The 19,534-nt window shown below is 40.9% G+C and overlaps 1 protein-coding gene and 1 pseudogene across 2 annotated transcripts; both read left to right on the forward strand.

Moving 5' to 3' along the window:
- The first annotated feature begins 1,689 nt into the window (after positions 1-1,689).
- On the forward strand, positions 1,690-6,089 carry LOC148095970 (cytochrome P450 2J6-like; annotated as a pseudogene). Its single transcript, XR_015717234.1, has 8 exons — positions 1,690-1,969; positions 2,057-2,219; positions 2,464-2,613; positions 2,696-2,856; positions 3,853-4,029; positions 4,154-4,295; positions 4,501-4,923; positions 5,122-6,089. The product of XR_015717234.1 is annotated as a cytochrome P450 2J6-like (transcript).
- Positions 6,090-9,017: 2,928 nt separating this feature from the next.
- On the forward strand, positions 9,018-16,790 carry LOC148095971 (cytochrome P450 2J6-like). The gene is made up of 9 exons (XM_087835600.1): positions 9,018-9,297; positions 9,385-9,547; positions 9,792-9,941; positions 10,024-10,184; positions 15,270-15,446; positions 15,571-15,712; positions 15,918-16,105; positions 16,199-16,340; positions 16,539-16,790. The coding sequence occupies exons 1-9, from the start codon at positions 9,094-9,096 to the stop codon at positions 16,715-16,717; spliced, it is 1,506 nt and encodes a 501-aa protein (XP_087691726.1). The 5' UTR covers positions 9,018-9,093; the 3' UTR covers positions 16,718-16,790.
- The last annotated feature ends 2,744 nt before the right edge of the window (positions 16,791-19,534 follow it).

Genomic DNA, 19,534 nt, shown 5'->3' on the forward strand with positions numbered 1-19,534 from the left:
AAATGTCAGGTTGGAATACCCAAAAAAGACTCAGTGGATTAAAGGTGGCACTATCTATGTAAGTTTCTATTGAAAACACACAATTTGTCTCAAATGACCCAAATAACTCATTTGCCTTTTGGTCCCCTGGAGATCTAACAGGACCTAACTAAGCCTTCTTCTCAGATTTTGGAGACGTTATGCAATCAAAAGGCACTGGGCAAGAGGCTAGCGAAGACACACACTAAACTTCCAGTTGTTTTACTTTCAAAATTAAACTTCAGTTCGTTACCTTTGTCGACTCATTGCCTGGGGAAAGGTGAACATACGTATTGCAAATTTTAAACTGAGTAACATATTATTTAGAGGCCACCTCGAATCGAAGCGGATTATTTGGTGGCAACACAATTTGGGATCCTTTTTATACTTCAGAGGGAGGACACAAAATGCTCGATAAGCAAAACATTTCACTTCGACTCACAGATCAAAGCTCCAACTGTTTTATTTAAACGACCTGTATTTTATTTTGAAGTCAATCCTCTATTTCCCCCGAGGGTCGGATTTCCGAGTTGGGACGGCGTCTCGTTATCCAGACGGTGTGTATGAGTTTCAAGTTAGATTAACGTGAAAGCAACGTCGACGTTACAAAGACACTGTATTTTATTTTAATACCCATCGTTTAAACTCTGTGTTGATGTTTAAAATTGCTTTATCTCACTTTTAATCAGGATTAGGCTACTATAACCTTTCATACCAGTCCGGGTCGCTCTTTATGGACAACAACAAATTTTGCATATTATCCTAACATAACAGATCGTGCAATTGATTCATTTGCAACATTAATCAAAAATTTAATGCATTGCTATTTGGAACTTTACTTTTAATACTCTATGCTACCACCTTGTGGTGAAAAGTGTTGCAACATTAAGGGAAATGAATTTGGCCATGTTCCTTAAAGCCACTGTTTTTGTACTTGTCCTACTTTTGTTCTCTTTAGAGTTGTTTTCCTCAAATTAGCCTGCTGCTTAAATTAATCAGAGTTGCTTTTCTGTTTAAACAACATGGCATGAAATTCACAACAGAGTTAGTTTGTTAAATAAGGTGAAAAGAACACCACTGGCTTTCCCAGATCTCTTACCTCACCCCTACGGACACTATTGCCTGAAATGAAGGCTCAGTGGCAAATAGAAACCAGGTGACACTGCCAGATTTCAATGGACAATATCACCAAAGTTCGCAGAAGTGGAAACAGGATTTTAGTTTTGATACATTTAAAAGTCAGCCTTGAAGAAACGCAGGTTCGACCATGGTTGGTTGTGATAACATGTTGTTTTATGATCATGTAAGGCTTTAAAAATCTCACATCTTCCACTCTGTCAAATGGCAAAACTACAAACTCATTTTCAAGATTCCAATGAGCAGTTTTTTTTCTGTGTATGTTAGTGTTGCCCCAAAGATAGCAGTTTTACAGTGGTAAAAATAAGAACTGAAGTATTAAAGTTTGGCTATTTCTTAAATCTAATCAAGCCACCCTCAAGACAAAAAGATTCTCTACTGTTGAGCAACAATACTTGATTTTAGCATCCTAGATTAAAAATGTTTTTCACATCCTTTTTTCTCCATGAAATGAGGCCAGAGTTCAGAGTAAACTTTATTTGCTTTGCCACGTGATAGAAATACTGAGCTTTGCCCTCACTGCAGTGATAGCACTTGTTGCCTACTCTCAGACTGAGTCATCTGTCTTACAGGAGAAATCGTACCCACGTACAGTGACTGTATTTACAGAATGGATTCAATCATTTCTGTAATCGGAACCTATGTTTCCTGGGATCTCAAGAGTCTGCTGCTCATCGCTGCAGTTTTCATCATCACTGCAGACTATATTAAGAATCGTCGGCCAGCAGGCTATCCTCCAGGACCCCGGGGTCTTCCAATTATGGGCAACCTATTCACTATAGATCGGAAGAGGGTCCATGAGAGTATGACACAGGTACCTGTTAATCTTAAAATTTTACTTATTAACTCATATTCTCATCTCAAGCCTTGTGTGGATCTTCTTTGATAAATCCTTTGCCAGTTAGCAGAGAGATATGGAAATGTGTACAGTCTACGGATGGGACAGAAACGGATGGTGGTTGTAAACGGGTTTGATATTCTGAAAGAAGCTCTAGTGACGCAGGGAGACAGCCTGGCGGACCGCCCGGACCTTCCTTTACACATTGAAAGAGCACACAGGCTAGGTAAGGGTACTAAAGATCAACACAGATACAAAGCTTGATAGTTTAAACTTTTAAGGTTTTTGGCCTTACCCAGAACCAGTTGTATTATTCTGGTTTGCCCAAAGACTCTTAGCTTTGATTGCTTCAAATTTAACTTTAAGAAAGGAGTTAGGGATAAGAGCAGAGAAGTGGTTATATAGTCCTAAAACACAACCTTCTTATTTATAGTTGAGAAGTTTGCTGTCCCTGCTCTTTTTCTGGTCAGGTGTCATTGCCAGTAGTGGAAACCTCTGGAAGCAGCAGAGACGCTTTGCACTTTCGACCCTTAGACAGTTTGGATTTGGCAAGAAGTCACTTGAATCTGTGGTCCTGGATGAATTTACATATTGCGCAAAAAACATCAGAAGCTATAAAGGTACGTGCTTATTTCACGGTGAGACTTTTAGAATGAACAGATTCACATAAATTTACATAAAAGTTTCTCTTCTATTGTGGAGGTAAGCCATTCGATCCACACCTCATCCTTAACAATGCTGTCTCCAACGTCATCTGCTCCCTGGTGTTCGGCCATCGCTTTGAGTACGGTGACGAGAAGTTCATTAAAATGATGCAACTGTTTGATAAAGCGCTCCACATTGAAGGCTCCATTTGGGGAAAGGTACAGCATTTAAAAATACTGATCACATCCTAAATTCACGTGCCACAGCTCTGCCATTTATTCCTTACAGGAATGTTTTTTTAAATGTCAGTGAATGATCTTTTTCAACACAGGTATGTAAAGTTTATCAATATTAAGTCTCCTCACTACTAGAAGCATACGTACTGAAGTGTCTGACACAGTAAAACAAAAATGGTCACCTTTTAGGCGAGAAAAGAGGTGATAACAAACAGGAAATTAACACTGAGCAGTGACATGCAGAGTAGGAGAGAATATCTGTATATATGAAACTATAGAGGTTTTATATTAATGGACACATTTTTACAATAGCAATAAAGAAAAACACTGAGCTGAAGTCACAATGCTTAAAAAACACACACACAAAGACAAACGATTCCCCCAATCAGAACTTTATCTTTTAGGTTTTGTACTCAGCAAAATCACTGACAGTAATACTCAAATCCAAAGTCATGATGCTATGTTCATCCTGGAGTCTTGTCTCTTCCTCTTTCTTTTTCTTTTGACCACCACTGTTTTATTTTGCTTGGTAAGCATGATTAGAAATCCCGCAACACCGTTGCCAAAAACCAAATTGTTGCTTAGTTAACAGCTTAGCAGACATTTTCCACAAAAGGTTAGAAAGAACAAGTAATCTTTTTCCCAGCATGTCTCTCCACCATCAGAACTTCAAGAAAAAAAAAAAATGTATTTTATTCAGTAACCTTTAAAATGATTGAGTTTGAGTTTGCAGTTAATATTCAATTCATAAGAAAAATGTATAGCATACAAAATTTTGGGACCTTTGGATCACAAAGTGGAAATATGACTTAATAAAACTCTTATATGTCCACTTTGTTGGCTGCCCCTCCCTGAGTCTGGTTCTGTATTATTAACCAAACTTTTGACTGGTGCTGTACTCTCCAGTAGTTTATTTAGACTAAGGCATGGCATTTGCACTAACGTGAATGTATTGTTCCAATCTGTTTCCTTGTGTAGCTCTACAATTCATTTCCTGTCCTGATGAGACGTTTACCAGGTCCACATCAAAGTGTCGGGCAGATGTGGAATGAAGTGAAGGATTTCATACGAGTAGAGCTAAATGAGCACAAGAAGACCTGGGATCCCTCAGAAAAACATGACTACATTGATTGTTACCTCAGTGAGATTCAAATGGTAGGAGATTAGACTTAATTTGCCATCATAAATTGCCATGTATTTCAGGTAACACTGCCAATAAAGGCACTTTTTATTTAATCATTTCCAATGTTTTAAAATGTGTGTTTGCATGTATTTTCAGAATAAGGGGCAGGACGACAACACTTTTGATGAGGAAAATCTGGTTATTTGTGTTTTGGATCTTTTTGTGGCTGGATCTGAAACCACATCCACCACCCTGCGCTGGGCTTTCCTCTACATGGCAAAATATCCTGAGATTCAGGGTAAGAGTATTGAGCAGGCCTGGAAAGCTCTCTGCTTTTATTAAATAATCTGGACATGTGTGTAAACTTTACTATTTCCAGGTTATACTCAGCTTTTTAGATGTATAATGTGCAATGGTGCACAAATCTCTTTAATAATCAGCGCTGTTGCACTACGCTGTAAATTTCGTTGCTGAAATACTGTTTTCTTTTGTCTTTTGCACAGAAAAGGTACAGGCTGAGATAGACAGAGAGATTGGAGAGTCCAGACAGCCTTCAATGGAGGACCGTGCAAACCTGCCTTACACTGATGCTGTTATCCATGAGATCCAGAGGATTGGAAACATAGTTCCTCTTAGCTTGCCGCATTTCACCAACAGAGACGTCGAGCTGGGGGGCTACGCAATCCCAAAGGTCATTGCTCAAACCAATTTTGAGTAAAAGACAAACATGGTTTATGTCATTTTTCATTTTGTATGTTTTATTTATTATTATTCCAATTGCCAGGGAGTTATAGTAATTCCCAATTTGACATCTGTGCTGTTTGACAAGAAAGAGTGGGAGACGCCTCACACCTTCAATCCAAATCACTTTCTGAATGAAGAGGGCAGGTTTGTGAAGCGAGCAGCTTTTCTGCCTTTCTCTCTTGGTAAGGAACGACTCTGTAGGTATTTTATTAATGTCTGTGCAAGATTTTTCAGCTGCCTCTTTAAGTATACACTGTGCTGTTGAAGAGATGATTAGTGAAGGACAAAAAGAGATCCTAAGTAATTCTATTGAATCAGTAACTGATCTGTGCACAGTCATCCAAAGGAAATCCAGGACTAATGTCAGTGTCTTGTCTCAGGTAAGCGGGTGTGTCTTGGAGAGAGCCTGGCCAAGATGGAGCTTTTCCTCTTCTTCACCTCCTTCATGCAGCACTTCACGTTCTCCATGCCTGCCGGGGTGAAGCCTGATATGGACTACCGCTTTGGGCTCACTCTGACACCGAAGAATTATGAAATCTGCGTAACCCCACGTCATTAGAAACTCTGATATACTTCAGAGTTTAGAGAATATGACAAGTTTAATAGTCGATCGCATATTTTGATCTGAATTTCACTACGCACCAGTAAAATTTCTCTGCTTTCTCTAATAATAAGTGCATTATTTCCTGTTTTTGTTACTTACATCAACGTCATTGTCTCCATACTGTCTTTGTTTTTGGTCCATTTTTTTCATGTCAGTCCTTTTTTCCTTAACTTTTTCTTTTTGTTGGACTTTTATTATGCAGCTAAAGAGAGGACAAACAGGTAGACTGGGTGTCCTTTGATGGCCTAAAAACAAAAACAAAAAGTATAAATATTAAATAGGAACCAAATTGGCAGCTAAATACGGCAGCATGCACAGTGGTTAGCTGCATGTTCTCACAGTCTTTGTGTGGGTTCTGTCCAGGAGCTCCTGCTTCCTCTCACAGTCCAAAGACATGCAATTAGTGGGGTTAGGTGAACTGGTGATTCTAAATTGTCCATAGGTTTTCAAGACTCTGTTAAACAGTCCGTGTGCATCACTACTGTCGTACATTCTGAGAAAAATGAGAACATGTTTGGCATTAGGTCATTTGAAGTTTGGCTGTTTCTTTGATCTGATGATATTGCACTTTAAATCAGTCACACCCAGTAGCAAGTTAGATTCTTTCACGTTAAGCAAGATCTTAATTTTAGGATGATTGATTTTGGCATTGTTTTAGAAAAAGTTCAGAGTGAACAGTAGTAAATTTTACTCACTGCGTGATAGGAGTGTTGTTTATTCCTCCAATAAAACTCTGCTTACTTGACCTAGATAAGATATAGTATTTACTTTGACTTGCTGTATTTGTTGTATAGATTCAGTATTTTCTGTAATCAGATCTTGTCTTTCCTGGGATTTCAGTAGTCTGCTGCTCTTTAATACAGTTGTCCTTGTCATAGCAGACTACATCTAACACATAAAACTACATACAGCACACACTTACATTTAATTTTGGTGAGCCCATGGAAGTTGGAGTCTTGGTTTTCTGTTCTTAGCTGAGTGGCACATGGTGTGGTCTTCTGCTACTGTAGCCGATCCACTTCAAGCATCACCATGCTGTGTGTTCACAGATGCTCTTCTGCATACCTTGCTTGTCATTAGTTGCCTTCTGCCTACAATTCAAAACTTGTACAACGCCAGGACCATGTGGTGGGTAAGAAATACTGGAGATGAATCTTTCACCATGGACATAAACTCCCCTGCACTAGGAGCTGTAGCCCATCAGGACCAGTACCCCTAGAAATGAGAACAGAATGTTTGAAAGTGTGATATTACCATAACACTGAGCTGTGTACTTTGCACATTATGTTCACAGATTTTGCACAACTGTTCTTCCTAGTTTATAATATTTATGTATTTTTGTACCCTACTCTTCTAAATATTTCGGTTTGTATATATAAGGTTGAGTGAAAAAGAACATTTTCACAGAATTTGCTGCAGACCTGTGAAAAACTAAGCGTAACCTATCATTCAGGAACTTGTAGAACCATCTTTAGCAGCAGTAACTAATTAACATCTGAGAAATCATTTCTTATATATAATTTACAGTGTTTAGTTCACTGAGGTTGGCAGGCATTGGTTTATACACAGAATTCTTAAGTCCTGTGCATAAACACAGCATTTCACGGATTTACTTTTTCAACCATTCTGTTGTAGATTTGCTGCTGTGGTCGGGATCACTGTCCTGTTTCATAGGTCTTACTTACAGAATGCCTTACTTTGGCATGCAGAGGAGTTCTTGGTAGACTCAGTGACTGTGACATGCCCAGGTCCAGTGGCTAAATCATGTCCTCTCTACTACTGTGTTTGAAGGTTGATATTTTCTCTTTTTGGAACATTGTCTAAAAATAGACTTAAATAACCTTTATTATCCATTGTGATACACAGTTTGAACTTCAGTAGGTCATCTTGACAGTGTCAGTACCCCTGAATGCACTGATATTTGCATCAACAAGGACTTGAAAAGGTGTACGTAGTGGTTAGAGAAAGAAACTATTTGCCAGAAAATGTCAGGTTGGAATACCCAAAAAAGACTCAGTGGATTAAAGGTGGCACTATCTATGTAAGTTTCTATTGAAAACACACAATTTGTCTCAAATGACCCAAATAACTCATTTGCCTTTTGGTCCCCTGGAGATCTAACAGGACCTAACTAAGCCTTCTTCTCAGATTTTGGAGACGTTATGCAATCAAAAGGCACTGGGCAAGAGGCTAGCGAAGACACACACTAAACTTCCAGTTGTTTTACTTTCAAAATTAAACTTCAGTTCGTTACCTTTGTCGACTCATTGCCTGGGGAAAGGTGAACATACGTATTGCAAATTTTAAACTGAGTAACATATTATTTAGAGGCCACCTCGAATCGAAGCGGATTATTTGGTGGCAACACAATTTGGGATCCTTTTTATACTTCAGAGGGAGGACACAAAATGCTCGATAAGCAAAACATTTCACTTCGACTCACAGATCAAAGCTCCAACTGTTTTATTTAAACGACCTGTATTTTATTTTGAAGTCAATCCTCTATTTCCCCCGAGGGTCGGATTTCCGAGTTGGGACGGCGTCTCGTTATCCAGACGGTGTGTATGAGTTTCAAGTTAGATTAACGTGAAAGCAACGTCGACGTTACAAAGACACTGTATTTTATTTTAATACCCATCGTTTAAACTCTGTGTTGATGTTTAAAATTGCTTTATCTCACTTTTAATCAGGATTAGGCTACTATAACCTTTCATACCAGTCCGGGTCGCTCTTTATGGACAACAACAAATTTTGCATATTATCCTAACATAACAGATCGTGCAATTGATTCATTTGCAACATTAATCAAAAATTTAATGCATTGCTATTTGGAACTTTACTTTTAATACTCTATGCTACCACCTTGTGCTGAAAAGTGTTGCAACATTAAGGGAAATGAATTTGGCCATGTTCCTTAAAGCCACTGTTTTTGTACTTGTCCTACTTTTGTTCTCTTTAGAGTTGTTTTCCTCAAATTAGCCTGCTGCTTAAATTAATCAGAGTTGCTTTTCTGTTTAAACAACATGGCATGAAATTCACAACAGAGTTAGTTTGTTAAATAAGGTGAAAAGAACACCACTGGCTTTCCCAGATCTCTTACCTCACCCCTACGGACACTATTGCCTGAAATGAAGGCTCAGTGGCAAATAGAAACCAGGTGACACTGCCAGATTTCAATGGACAATATCACCAAAGTTCTCAGAAGTGGAAACAGGATTTTAGTTTTGGTACATTTAAAAGTCAGCCTTGAAGAAACGCAGGTTTGACCATGGTTGGTTGTGGTAACATGTCGTTTTATGATCATGTAAGGCTTTAAAAATCTCACATCTTCCACTCTGTCAAATGGCAAAACTACAAACTCATTTTCAAGATTCCAATGAGCAGTTTTTTTTCTGTGTACGTTAGTGTTGCCCCAAAGATAGCAGTTTTACAGTGGTAAAAATAAGAACTGAAGTATTAAAGTTTGGCTATTTCTTAAATCTAATCAAGCCACCCTCAAGACAAAAAGATTCTCTACTGTTGAGCAACAATACTTGATTTTAGCATCCTAGATTAAAAATGTTTTTCACATCCTTTTTTCTCCATGAAATAAGGCCAGAGTTCAGAGTAAACTTTATTTGCTTTGCCAAGTGATAGTAATACTGAGCTTTGCCCTCACTGCAGTGATAGCACTTGTTGCCTACTCTCAGACTGAGTCATCTGTCTTACAGGAGAAATCGTACCCACGTACAGTGACTGTATTTACAGAATGGATTCAATCATTTCTGTAATTGGAACCTATGTTTCCTGGGATCTCAAGAGTCTGCTGCTCATCGCTGCAGTTTTCATCATCACTGCAGACTATATTAAGAATCGTCGGCCAGCAGGCTATCCTCCAGGACCCCGGGGTCTTCCAATTATGGGCAACCTATTCACTATAGATCGGAACAGGGCCCATGAGAGTATGACACAGGTACCTGTTAATCTTAAAATTCTAATTATTAACTCATATTCTCATCTCAAGCCTTGTGTGGATCTTCTTTGATAAATCCTTTGCCAGTTAGCAGAGAGATATGGAAATGTGTACAGTCTACGGATGGGACAGAAACGGATGGTGGTTTTAAACGGGTTTGATATTCTGAAAGAAGCTCTAGTGACGCAGGGAGACAGCCTGGCGGACCGCCCGGACCTTCCTTTACAGATTGAAAGAGCACACAGACTAGGTAAGGGTACTAAAGATCAACACAGATACAAAGCTTGATAGTTTAAACTTTTAAGGTTTTTGGCCTTACCCAGAACCAGTTTTATTATTCTGGTTTGCCCAAAGACTCTTAGCTTTGATTGCTTCAAATTTAACTTTAAGAAAGGAGTTAGGGATAAGAGTAGAGAAGTGGTTATATAGTCCTAAAACACAACCTTCTTATTTATAGTTGAGAAGTTTGCTGTCCCTGCTCTTTTTCTGATCAGGTGTCACTACCAGTAGTGGAAACCTCTGGAAGCAGCAGAGACGCTTTGCACTTTCGACCCTTAGACAGTTTGGATTTGGCAAGAAGTCACTTGAATCTGTGGTCCTGGATGAATTTACATATTGTGCAAAAAACATCAGAAGCTATAAAGGTACGTGCTTATTTCACGGTGAGACTTTTAGAATGAACAGATTCACATAAATTTACATAAAAGTTTCTCTTCTATTGTGGAGGTAAGCCATTCGATCCACACCTCATCCTTAACAATGCTGTCTCCAACATCATCTGCTCCCTGGTGTTCGGCCATCGCTTTGAGTACGGTGACGAGAAGTTCATTAAAATGATGCAACTGTTTGACAAAGCGTTCCATATTCAAGGCTCCGTTTGGGGACAGGTACAGCATTTAAAAATACTGATCACATCCTAAATTCATGTGCCGCAACTGTGAAATGTATTCGTTACTGTGATACAATTTATAGTAATGTCAGTGAATGATGTTTTTTTGACACAGGTATGTAAAGTTTATTAATAATGAACTCTCACTACTTGAAGATTATGTAAGTGTCTGTCATAATTAAGACCAATCACCATAGAGAGGTGTGGAGGTAACTGTAGATGGTTTATGTTAATGGACAATTGGACAAACAAAACAAAACATGCAATGAAGTCACAATGCTTTCCAAGAGTGTAGGAATCAAAATAAAGGCAGAGTCTGGAGATATTCTGATCATCTTCTAGACATATTACACACACATATTACAGTATGAGTGAATGTTTTTGACATATAAGTTGTAACAGTGTTTCAGTCATTTACAAAAAAACAAAGACAAACGATTTTCCCAATCAGAACTTCACCTTATGGGCTTTATATTCAGCAAAATCATTGACAGCAATGATCAAAGTCATAATCCTGCAGTCTTCTCTCCTGTTTCCCTTGAACACTGTTTTACTTTGCTTGGTAAACATCATTTAAAATGCTACTGCGCCGACAAACCAATATATATCATACTTGCCAAAAACCAAATTGCTTCATAGTTAACAGCTTAGGGGACATTTTCCACTTGGTACCCTGTCAGAATCTACACCTTTGTTTTTTAATTACTTTACTCTTAGACATAAACAGTGATGGGAATAACGGCTTTACTTTTTTCAGTAACGAGTAATCTAATTACTATTTCTATTGTTACAATGTCGTTACCGTTACTAACAAGAAAATGCGGTGCGGTCGTGTTACTATTTTTTAACAAACAGATGGTTGAAGCTGTGTTCAGCTTACCGCGCGTAAGTAATCTGGGTGCTACAGCTTTAAGCAGCTGTGCGCTCGGCAATCACTTTCTGGCAGACGATCACTTTTTGGCAAAACACCTGGAGCTAAGGGGGCAAAACAATCGCATGAGTGCTGCTGTTTGACAGAGGAAGAATAAAGTAGTCATGGTAAGCCAATCACATGACCACTTCAAGATGACAAAGCAACAAGGTGATATATACCAGTTTTTAAATTGTGTTGATAGGCCACGTAAAACCAGAGTTATGATAAACAATTTGTACGTGTGTTTTTCCTCAATAGTTTCATCACGTTTACTGTCTAAGGAAATAACTTTGTTGTTTGTAAAACTTGTGCATATGATTTAAAACTGACAATTTATATTTGCATTTAAAGTTATGAAATATGATTCTAATATCCCCTCGGCTTGCTGCCGGTACGTTGGGGTTTTTCCCGGTGGATGAGAGGGTTTGTTCCCTGCGCCTTAGGGTCGGGGAACGGGTCCTGACTGTCATCTGCGCTTATGCGCCGAGTGGCAGTCCGGAGTACCCAGCCTTCTTAGAGTCCCTGGGGTGGGGTGTGTGTGGGTGTGTGGGTGTGTGTGTGTGTGTGTGTGGGGGGGGGTGCTGGAAGGTTACTCTGTTGTCCTGCTGGGAGACTTCAATGCTCACGTGGGTAACGACAGCGAGACCTGGAGGGGACCTGGAGGGTCCGAATGGACCATGTTCAGCGTCTCCATTGCCGAAACTGCTGCATGGAGTTGCGGCCGCAAGGTGGTTGGTGCCTGCCGTGGTGGTAATCCCCGAACCAAATGGTGGACACCAGAGGTGAAGGGAGCCACCAGGCTGAAGAAGGAGTCCTATCGGGCTTGGTTAGCCTGTGGGACTCCGGGGGCAGCCGACAGGTATCGACATGCCAAGCAGAATGCGGCTCGGGCAGTGGCGGAAGCAAAACTCGGGTGTGGGAGGAGTTCGGAGAGGCCATGGAAAAAGACTTTCGGACTGCCTCGAAGAGATTCTGGTAAACTGTCAGGCGTCTCAGGAGGGGAAAGCGGTGCTCTACCTGCACTGTGTATAGTGCTGGCGGAGCGCTGCTGACGTCGACTGAGAAAATTGTCAGGCGGTGGAAGGAATACTTTGAGGACCTCCTTAATCCCACTGACACGTCTTCCGAGGAGGAAGCAGAGTCTGGGGATGAGGGGAATGACCCCCCAATTTCCGGGGGCGAGGTCACTGAGGCAGTTAAACAACTCCTTGGTGGCAGAGCCCCTGGTGTTGATGAGGTCCGCCCCGAGTTCCTGAAGGCTCTGGACGTTGTAGGGCTGTCCTGGTTGACACGCCTCTGCAATGTTGCGTGGAGATCAGGGGCAGTACCCGTGGACTGGCAGACCGGGGTGGTGGTCCCCATCTTTAAGAAGGGGGACCGGAGGGTGTGTTCCAACTACAGGGGGATCACACTCCTCAGCCTCCCTGGGAAAGTCTATGCCAGGGTGCTGGAAAGGAGAGTTCGTCCGCTAGTCGAACCTCGGATACAGGAGGAACAATGCGGTTTTCGTCCTGGTTGCGGAACACTGGACCAGCTCTTCATCCTCTCGAGGATACTTGAGGGTGCATGGGAGTTTGCCCAACCAGTCTACATGTGTTTTGTGGACTTGGAGAAGGCATTCGACCGTGACCCTCGGGGTGTCCTGTGGGAGGTGTTGCGGGAGTATGGGGTGTCTGGCCCATTGCTACGGGCCATTCGATCCCTATACAACCGTTGCAAGAGCTTGGTTCGCATTGCCGGCAATAAGTTGGACTCATTCCCGGTGGGTGATGGGCTCCGCCAGGGCTGCCCTTTGTCACCGGTTCTGTTCATAATTTTTATGGACAGGATTTCTAGGCGCAGCCAAGTGGCGGAGGGCTTTCGCTTTGGTGGCCTCAGAATCTCATCTCTGATTTTTGCGGATGATTTGGTTCTGTTGGCTTCATCGGGTGAGGGCCTCCAGCTCGCACTGGAACGGTTTGCAGCCGAGTGTGAAGCAGCGGGAATGAGGATCAGCACCTCCAAATCTGAGGCCATGGTTCTCAGCCGGAAAAGGGTGGAGTGCCCACTCCGGGTCGGGGATGAATTCCTGCCCCAAGTGGAGGAGTTCAAGTATCTCGGGGTCTTGTTTGCGAGTGATGGGAGAAGGGAGCCGGAGATCGACAGACGGATTGGGGCTGCAGCTGCAGTAATGCAGACACTGCACCAGTCCGTCGTGGTGAAGAGGGAGCTGAGTGTAAAAGCGAAGCTCTCAATTTACCGGTCGATCTACGTCCCTACCCTCACCTATGGCCACGAGCTGTGGGTAGTGACCAAAAGAACGAGATCACGGATACAAGCGGCAGAAATGAGCTTCCCCCGAAGGGTGGCTGGCCTCTCCCTTAGAGATAGGGTGAGAGGTTCGGCCATCCGGGAGGGGCTCAGAGTAGAGCTGCTGCTGCTCCACATCAAAAGGAGCCAGCTGAGGTGGTTCGGGCATCTGACAAGGATGCCCCCTGGGCGCCTCCTGGGTGAGGTGTTCCAGGCATGTCCCACCGGGAGGAGGCCCCGGGGCAGACCCAGGACACGCTGGAGAGATTATATCTCTCGGCTGGCCTGGGAACGCCTTGGTGTTCCCCCGGAAAAGCTGGAGGAGGTGGCTGGGGAGAGGGAGGTCTGGGCCTCTTTGCTTAGGCTGCTGCCCCCGCGACCCGCCTCGGATAAAGCGGATGAAGATGGTTGGATGGAAATATGATTCATTAAACATGTTTGTGGCTGTTACAGTAAAAAATATAACTTTTTCTACTCGGATTTTATGTTTTTTCTCTGATTTTAGATAAATTGTGGTAATACAATGTGTCAAAATGAAAACATAACTCTAAATTCAGACACGCGAAGTTGTGCTCAAACGGATGATACCAAACAAGGCAAAGTAGATAGTTTTTAACCTCCTAACCCAAACTCTTCCACGGCATACATTTTTAATTTCTCTTTGATATTTGAGCATATTGGGGCCCGATGAATGTAACTGTCATGGTCCTGAGTCTGAGGACTCGGTGTTTTGTGTTTCTTTATATTCTTCTATATTCTTGTTTATTCTGCCTTGTCTTTTGTTTAGGTTTGCTATGTGTTAGTGTGTTTGTTTCATGCCTGCCTGTGTTCCCTCTGTCTGTCCATGCTTCTCTGTGTCTGTTAGTTTCCTGTTTTATTCTGAAAGTTCATGTCTCATGTCAATGTGTTCAGTTTTATCTTTCTCCTGTCTCGTTAGCCTAATTTCTCCCAGCTGTGTCTCCCTCCTGTTGTCCATTTCCTAATTACTCCCCTGTGTATTTAAGCCCTGTGTTTTCTTGTGCTCCCTGTCGCGTCGTACCCCCAACTTGCTGTGTGTTCATGATTTCCAGTCCTCCTGCACCTCAGTTTAGAGATTTCTTTGCTTTTGTGAGTTTTATTTTATGTTGAAGTTTTGTTCCAGCAATAAAGCTGGATTTTCACTTGAAACCTCGTTTCCTAAGAGTCCTGCATTTTGGGTCCACCACTCCTGCCTGCCTGCCACACAGCCAACCATGACAGAAACAAAGAATTGCCAGATTTATTTATTTTTTTAACCTTATTTCTGTTTTTAAGAAATATAAGAGCCACATATGAGGATATTCATTTAAAATTTCAATAGGACAGTAGCAGTATAATGTCCTTTTAAGTGGATATCAGGCTCTTGTAGAGCTAAATTGAGTATTTTGGTCTAAATAACCCAAAATGTGATGTCCACATATGTGGACGCCAGGTCCTAGGAGGTTAAAGGTGAAATGTAGACGTCAAATCAAAAGTAGTTAAAAATGGCCAGTTATACCCTGGACCCCAGAGGGTTAAACTTTTTTTTTTTTTTTAAGTAACGCAATAGCTGCTTTTCAAGTAATTAATTACTTTTAGAATCTTGTAACTCAGTTACTAACTCAGTAACTTTTTTTGAAGTAGTAACTAGTAACTATAATCAATTACTTTTTCAAAGTAACTTGCCCAACACTGGACATAAACAGATTTACAGCTTTAGTTTAGACCCCCAACTGGTTACGGTAGATGGCTGCCCCTCCTTCTGTAGTATTAACCAAACTTTTGACTGGTTCTGTCTGTCTGGTTTTCAGACAGTTTATTTAGACTGAGGCATGGCATTTGCACTAACATGAATGTATTGTTCCAATCTGTTTCCGTTTGTAGCTCTACAATTCATTTCCTGTCCTGATGAGACGTTTACCAGGTCCACATCAGAGTGTCGGGCAGATGTGGAATGAAGTGAAGGATTTCATACGAGTAGAGCTAAATGAGCACAAGAAGACCTGGGATCCCTCAGAAAAACATGACTACATTGATTGTTACCTCAGTGAGATTCAAATGGTAGGAGATTAGACTTAATTTGCATTTATAAATTGCCATGTATTTCAGGTAACACTGCCAATAAAGGCACTTTTTATTTAATCATTTCCAATGTTTTAAAATGTGTGTTTGCATGTATTTTCAGAATAAGGGGCAGGACGACAACACTTTTGATGAGGAAAATCTGGTTATTTGTGTTTTGGATCTTTTTGTGGCTGGATCTGAAACCACATCCACCACCCTGCGCTGGGCTTTCCTCTACATGTCAAAATATCCTGAGATTCAGGGTAAGAGTATTGAGCAGGCCTGGAAAGCTCTCTGCTTTTATTAAATAATCTGGACATGTGTGTAAACTTTACTATTTCCAGGTTATACTCAGCTTTTTAGATGTATAATGTGCAATGGTGCACAAATCTCTTTAATAATCAGCGCTGTTGCACTACGCTGTAAATTTCGTTGCTGAAATACTGTTTTCTTTTGTCTTTTGCACAGAAAAGGTACAGGCTGAGATAGACAGAGAGATTGGAGAGTCCAGACAGCCTTCAATGGAGGACCGTGCAAACCTGCCTTACACTGATGCTGTTATCCATGAGATCCAGAGGATTGGAAACATAGCTCCTCTTAGCTTGCCGCATTTCACCAACAGAGACGTCGAGCTGGGGGGCTACGCAGTCCCAAAGGTCATTGCTCAAACCAATTTTGAGTAAAAGACAAACATGGTTTATGTCATATTTCATTTTGTGTGTTTTATTTATTATTATTCCAATTGCCAGGGAGTTATAGTAATTCCCAATTTGACATCTGTGCTGTTTGACAAGAAAGAGTGGGAGACGCCTCACACCTTCAATCCAAATCACTTTCTGAATGAAGAGGGCAGGTTTGTGAAGCGAGCAGCTTTTCTGCCTTTCTCTCTTGGTAAGGAACGACTCTGTAGGTATTTTATTAATGTCTGTGCAAGATTTTTCAGCTGCCTCTTTAAGTATACACTGTGCTGTTGAAGAGATGATTAGTGAAGGACAAAAAGAGATCCTAAGTAATTCTATTGAATCAGTAACTGATCTGTGCACAGTCATCCAAAGGAAATCCAGGACTAATGTCAGTGTCTTGTCTCAGGTAAGCGGGTGTGTCTTGGAGAGAGCCTGGCCAAGATGGAGCTTTTCCTCTTCTTCACCTCCTTCATGCAGCACTTCACGTTCTCCATGCCTGCCGGGGTGAAGCCTGATATGGACTACCGCTTTGGGCTCACTCTGACACCGAAGAATTATGAAATCTGCGTAACCCCACGTCATTAGAAACTCTGATATACTTCAGAGTTTAGAGAATATGACAAGTTTAATAGTCGATCGCATATTTTTATCTGAATTTCACTACGCACCAGTAAAATTTCTCTGCTTTCTCTAATAATAAGTGCATTATTTCCTGTTTTTGTTACTTACATCAACGTCATTGTCTCCATACCGTCTTTGTTTTTGGTCCATTTTTTTATGTCAGTCCTTTTTTCCTTAACTTTTTCTTTTTGTTGGACTTTTATTATGCAGCTAAAGAGAGGACAAACAGGTAGACTGGGTGTCCTTTGATGGCCTAAAAACAAAAACAAAAAGTATAAATATTAAATAGGAACCAAATTGGCAGCTAAATACGGCAGCATGCACAGTGGTTAGCTGCATGTTCTCACAGTCTTTGTGTGGGTTCTGTCCAGGAGCTCCTGCTTCCTCTCACAGTCCAAAGACATGCAATTAGTGGGATTAGGTCAACTGGTGATTCTAAATTGTCCATAGGTTTTCAAGACTCTGTCAAACAGTCTGTGTGCATCACTACTGTCGTACATACTGAGAAAAATGAGAACATGTTTGGCATTAGGTCATTTGAAGTTTGGCTATTTCTTTGATCTGATGATATTGCACTTTAAATCAGTCACACCCAGTAGCAAGTTAGATTCTTTCACGTTAAGCAAGATCTTAATTTTAGGATGATTGATTTTGGCATTCTTTTAGAAAAAGTTCAGAGTGAACAGTAGTAAATTTTACTCACTGCGTGATAGGAGTGTTGTTTATTCCTCCAATAAAACTCTGCTTACTTGACCTAGATAAGATATAGTATTTACTTTGACTTGCTGTATTTGTTGTATAGATTCAGTATTTTCTGTAATCAGATCCTGTCTTTCCTGGGATTTCAGTAGTCTGCTGCTCTTTAATACAGTTGTCCTTGTCATAGCAGACTACATCTAACACATAAAACTACATACAGCACACACTTACATTTAATTTTGGTGAGCCCATGGAAGTTGGAGTCTTGGTTTTCTGTTCTTAGCTGAGTGGCACATGGTGTGGTCTTCTGCTACTGTAGCCGATCCACTTCAAGCATCACCATGCTGTGTGTTCACAGATGCTCTTCTGCATACCTTGCTTGTCATTAGTTGCCTTCTGCCTACAATTCAAAACTTGTACAACGCCAGGACCATGTGGTGGGTAAGAAATACTGGAGATGAATCTTTCACCATGGACATAAACTCCCCTGCACTAGGAGCTGTAGCCCATCAGGACCAGTACCCCTAGAAATGAGAACAGAATGTTTGAAAGTGTGATATTACCATAACACTGAGCTGTGTACTTTGCACATTATGTTCACAGATTTTGCACAACTGTTCTTCCTAGTTTATAATATTTATGTATTTTTGTACCCTACTCTTCTAAATATTTCGGTTTGTATATATAAGGTTGAGTGAAAAAGAACATTTTCACAGAATTTGCTGCAGACCTGTGAAAAACTAAGCGTAACCTATCATTCAGGAACTTGTAGAACCATCTTTAGCAGCAGTAACTAATTAACATCTGAGAAATCATTTCTTATATATAATTTACAGTGTTTAGTTCACTGAGGTTGGCAGGCATTGGTTTATACACAGAATTCTTAAGTCCTGTGCATAAACACAGCATTTCACGCATTTACTTTTTCAACCATTCTGTTGTAGATTTGCTGCTGTGGTCAGGATCACTGTCCTGTTTCATAGGTCTTACTTACAGAATGCCTTACTTTGGCATGCAGAGGAGTTCTTGGTAGACTCAGTGACTGTGACGTGCCCAGGTCCAGTGGCTAAATCATGTCCTCTCTACTACTGTGTTTGAAGGCTGATATTTTCTCTTTTTGGAACATTGTCTAAAAATAGACTTAAATAACCTTTATTATCCATTGTGATACACAGTTTGAACTTCAGTAGGTCATCTTGACAGTGTCAGTACCCCTGAATGCACTGATATTTGCATCAACAAGGACTTGAAAAGGTGTACGTAGTGGTTAGAGAAAGAAACTATTTGCCAGAAAATGTCAGGTTGGAATACCCAAAAAAGACTCAGTGGATTAAAGGTGGCACTATCTATGTAAGTTTCTATTGAAAACACACAATTTGTCTCAAATGACCCAAATAACTCATTTGCCTTTTGGTCCCCTGGAGATCTAACAGGACCTAACTAAGCCTTCTTCTCAGATTTTGGAGACGTTATGCAATCAAAAGGCACTGGGCAAGAGGCTAGCGAAGACACACACTAAACTTCCAGTTGTTTTACTTTCAAAATTAAACTTCAGTTCGTTACCTTTGTCGACTCATTGCCTGGGGAAAGGTGAACATACGTATTGCAAATTTTAAACTGAGTAACATATTATTTAGAGGCCACCTCGAATCGAAGCGGATTATTTGGTGGCAACACAATTTGGGATCCTTTTTATACTTCAGAGGGAGGACACAAAATGCTCGATAAGCAAAACATTTCACTTCGACTCACAGATCAAAGCTCCAACTGTTTTATTTAAACGACCTGTATTTTATTTTGAAGTCAATCCTCTATTTCCCCCGAGGGTCGGATTTCCGAGTTGGGACGGCATCTCGTTATCCAGACGGTGTGTATGAGTTTCAAGTTAGATTAACGTGAAAGCAACGTCGACGTTACAAAGACACTGTATTTTATTTTAATACCCATCGTTTAAACTCTGTGTTGATGTTTAAAATTGCTTTATCTCACTTTTAATCAGGATTAGGCTACTATAACCTTTCATACCAGTCCGGGTCGCTCTTTATGGACAACAACAAATTTTGCATATTATCCTAACATAAC

Source organism: Neolamprologus brichardi, chromosome 23, assembly GCF_056152115.1.
Source record: "Neolamprologus brichardi isolate AB-2024 chromosome 23, ASM5615211v1, whole genome shotgun sequence".
Taxonomy (NCBI): Eukaryota; Metazoa; Chordata; class Actinopteri; order Cichliformes; family Cichlidae; genus Neolamprologus; species Neolamprologus brichardi.

What these genes read in the sequence shown, in the direction of transcription:
- LOC148095971 (XM_087835600.1), top strand. Translation starts at nt 9,094, where the DNA reads ATGGATTCAATCATTTCTGTAATTGGAACCTATGTTTCCTGGGATCTC. An exon ending in TGAAAGAGCACACAGACTAG is followed by an intron (nt 9,548 to 9,791) that starts GTAAGGGTACTA and finishes TTTTCTGATCAG; the next exon opens with GTGTCACTACCAGTAGTGGA. An exon ending in AAAATATCCTGAGATTCAGG is followed by an intron (nt 15,713 to 15,917) that starts GTAAGAGTATTG and finishes TCTTTTGCACAG; the next exon opens with AAAAGGTACAGGCTGAGATA.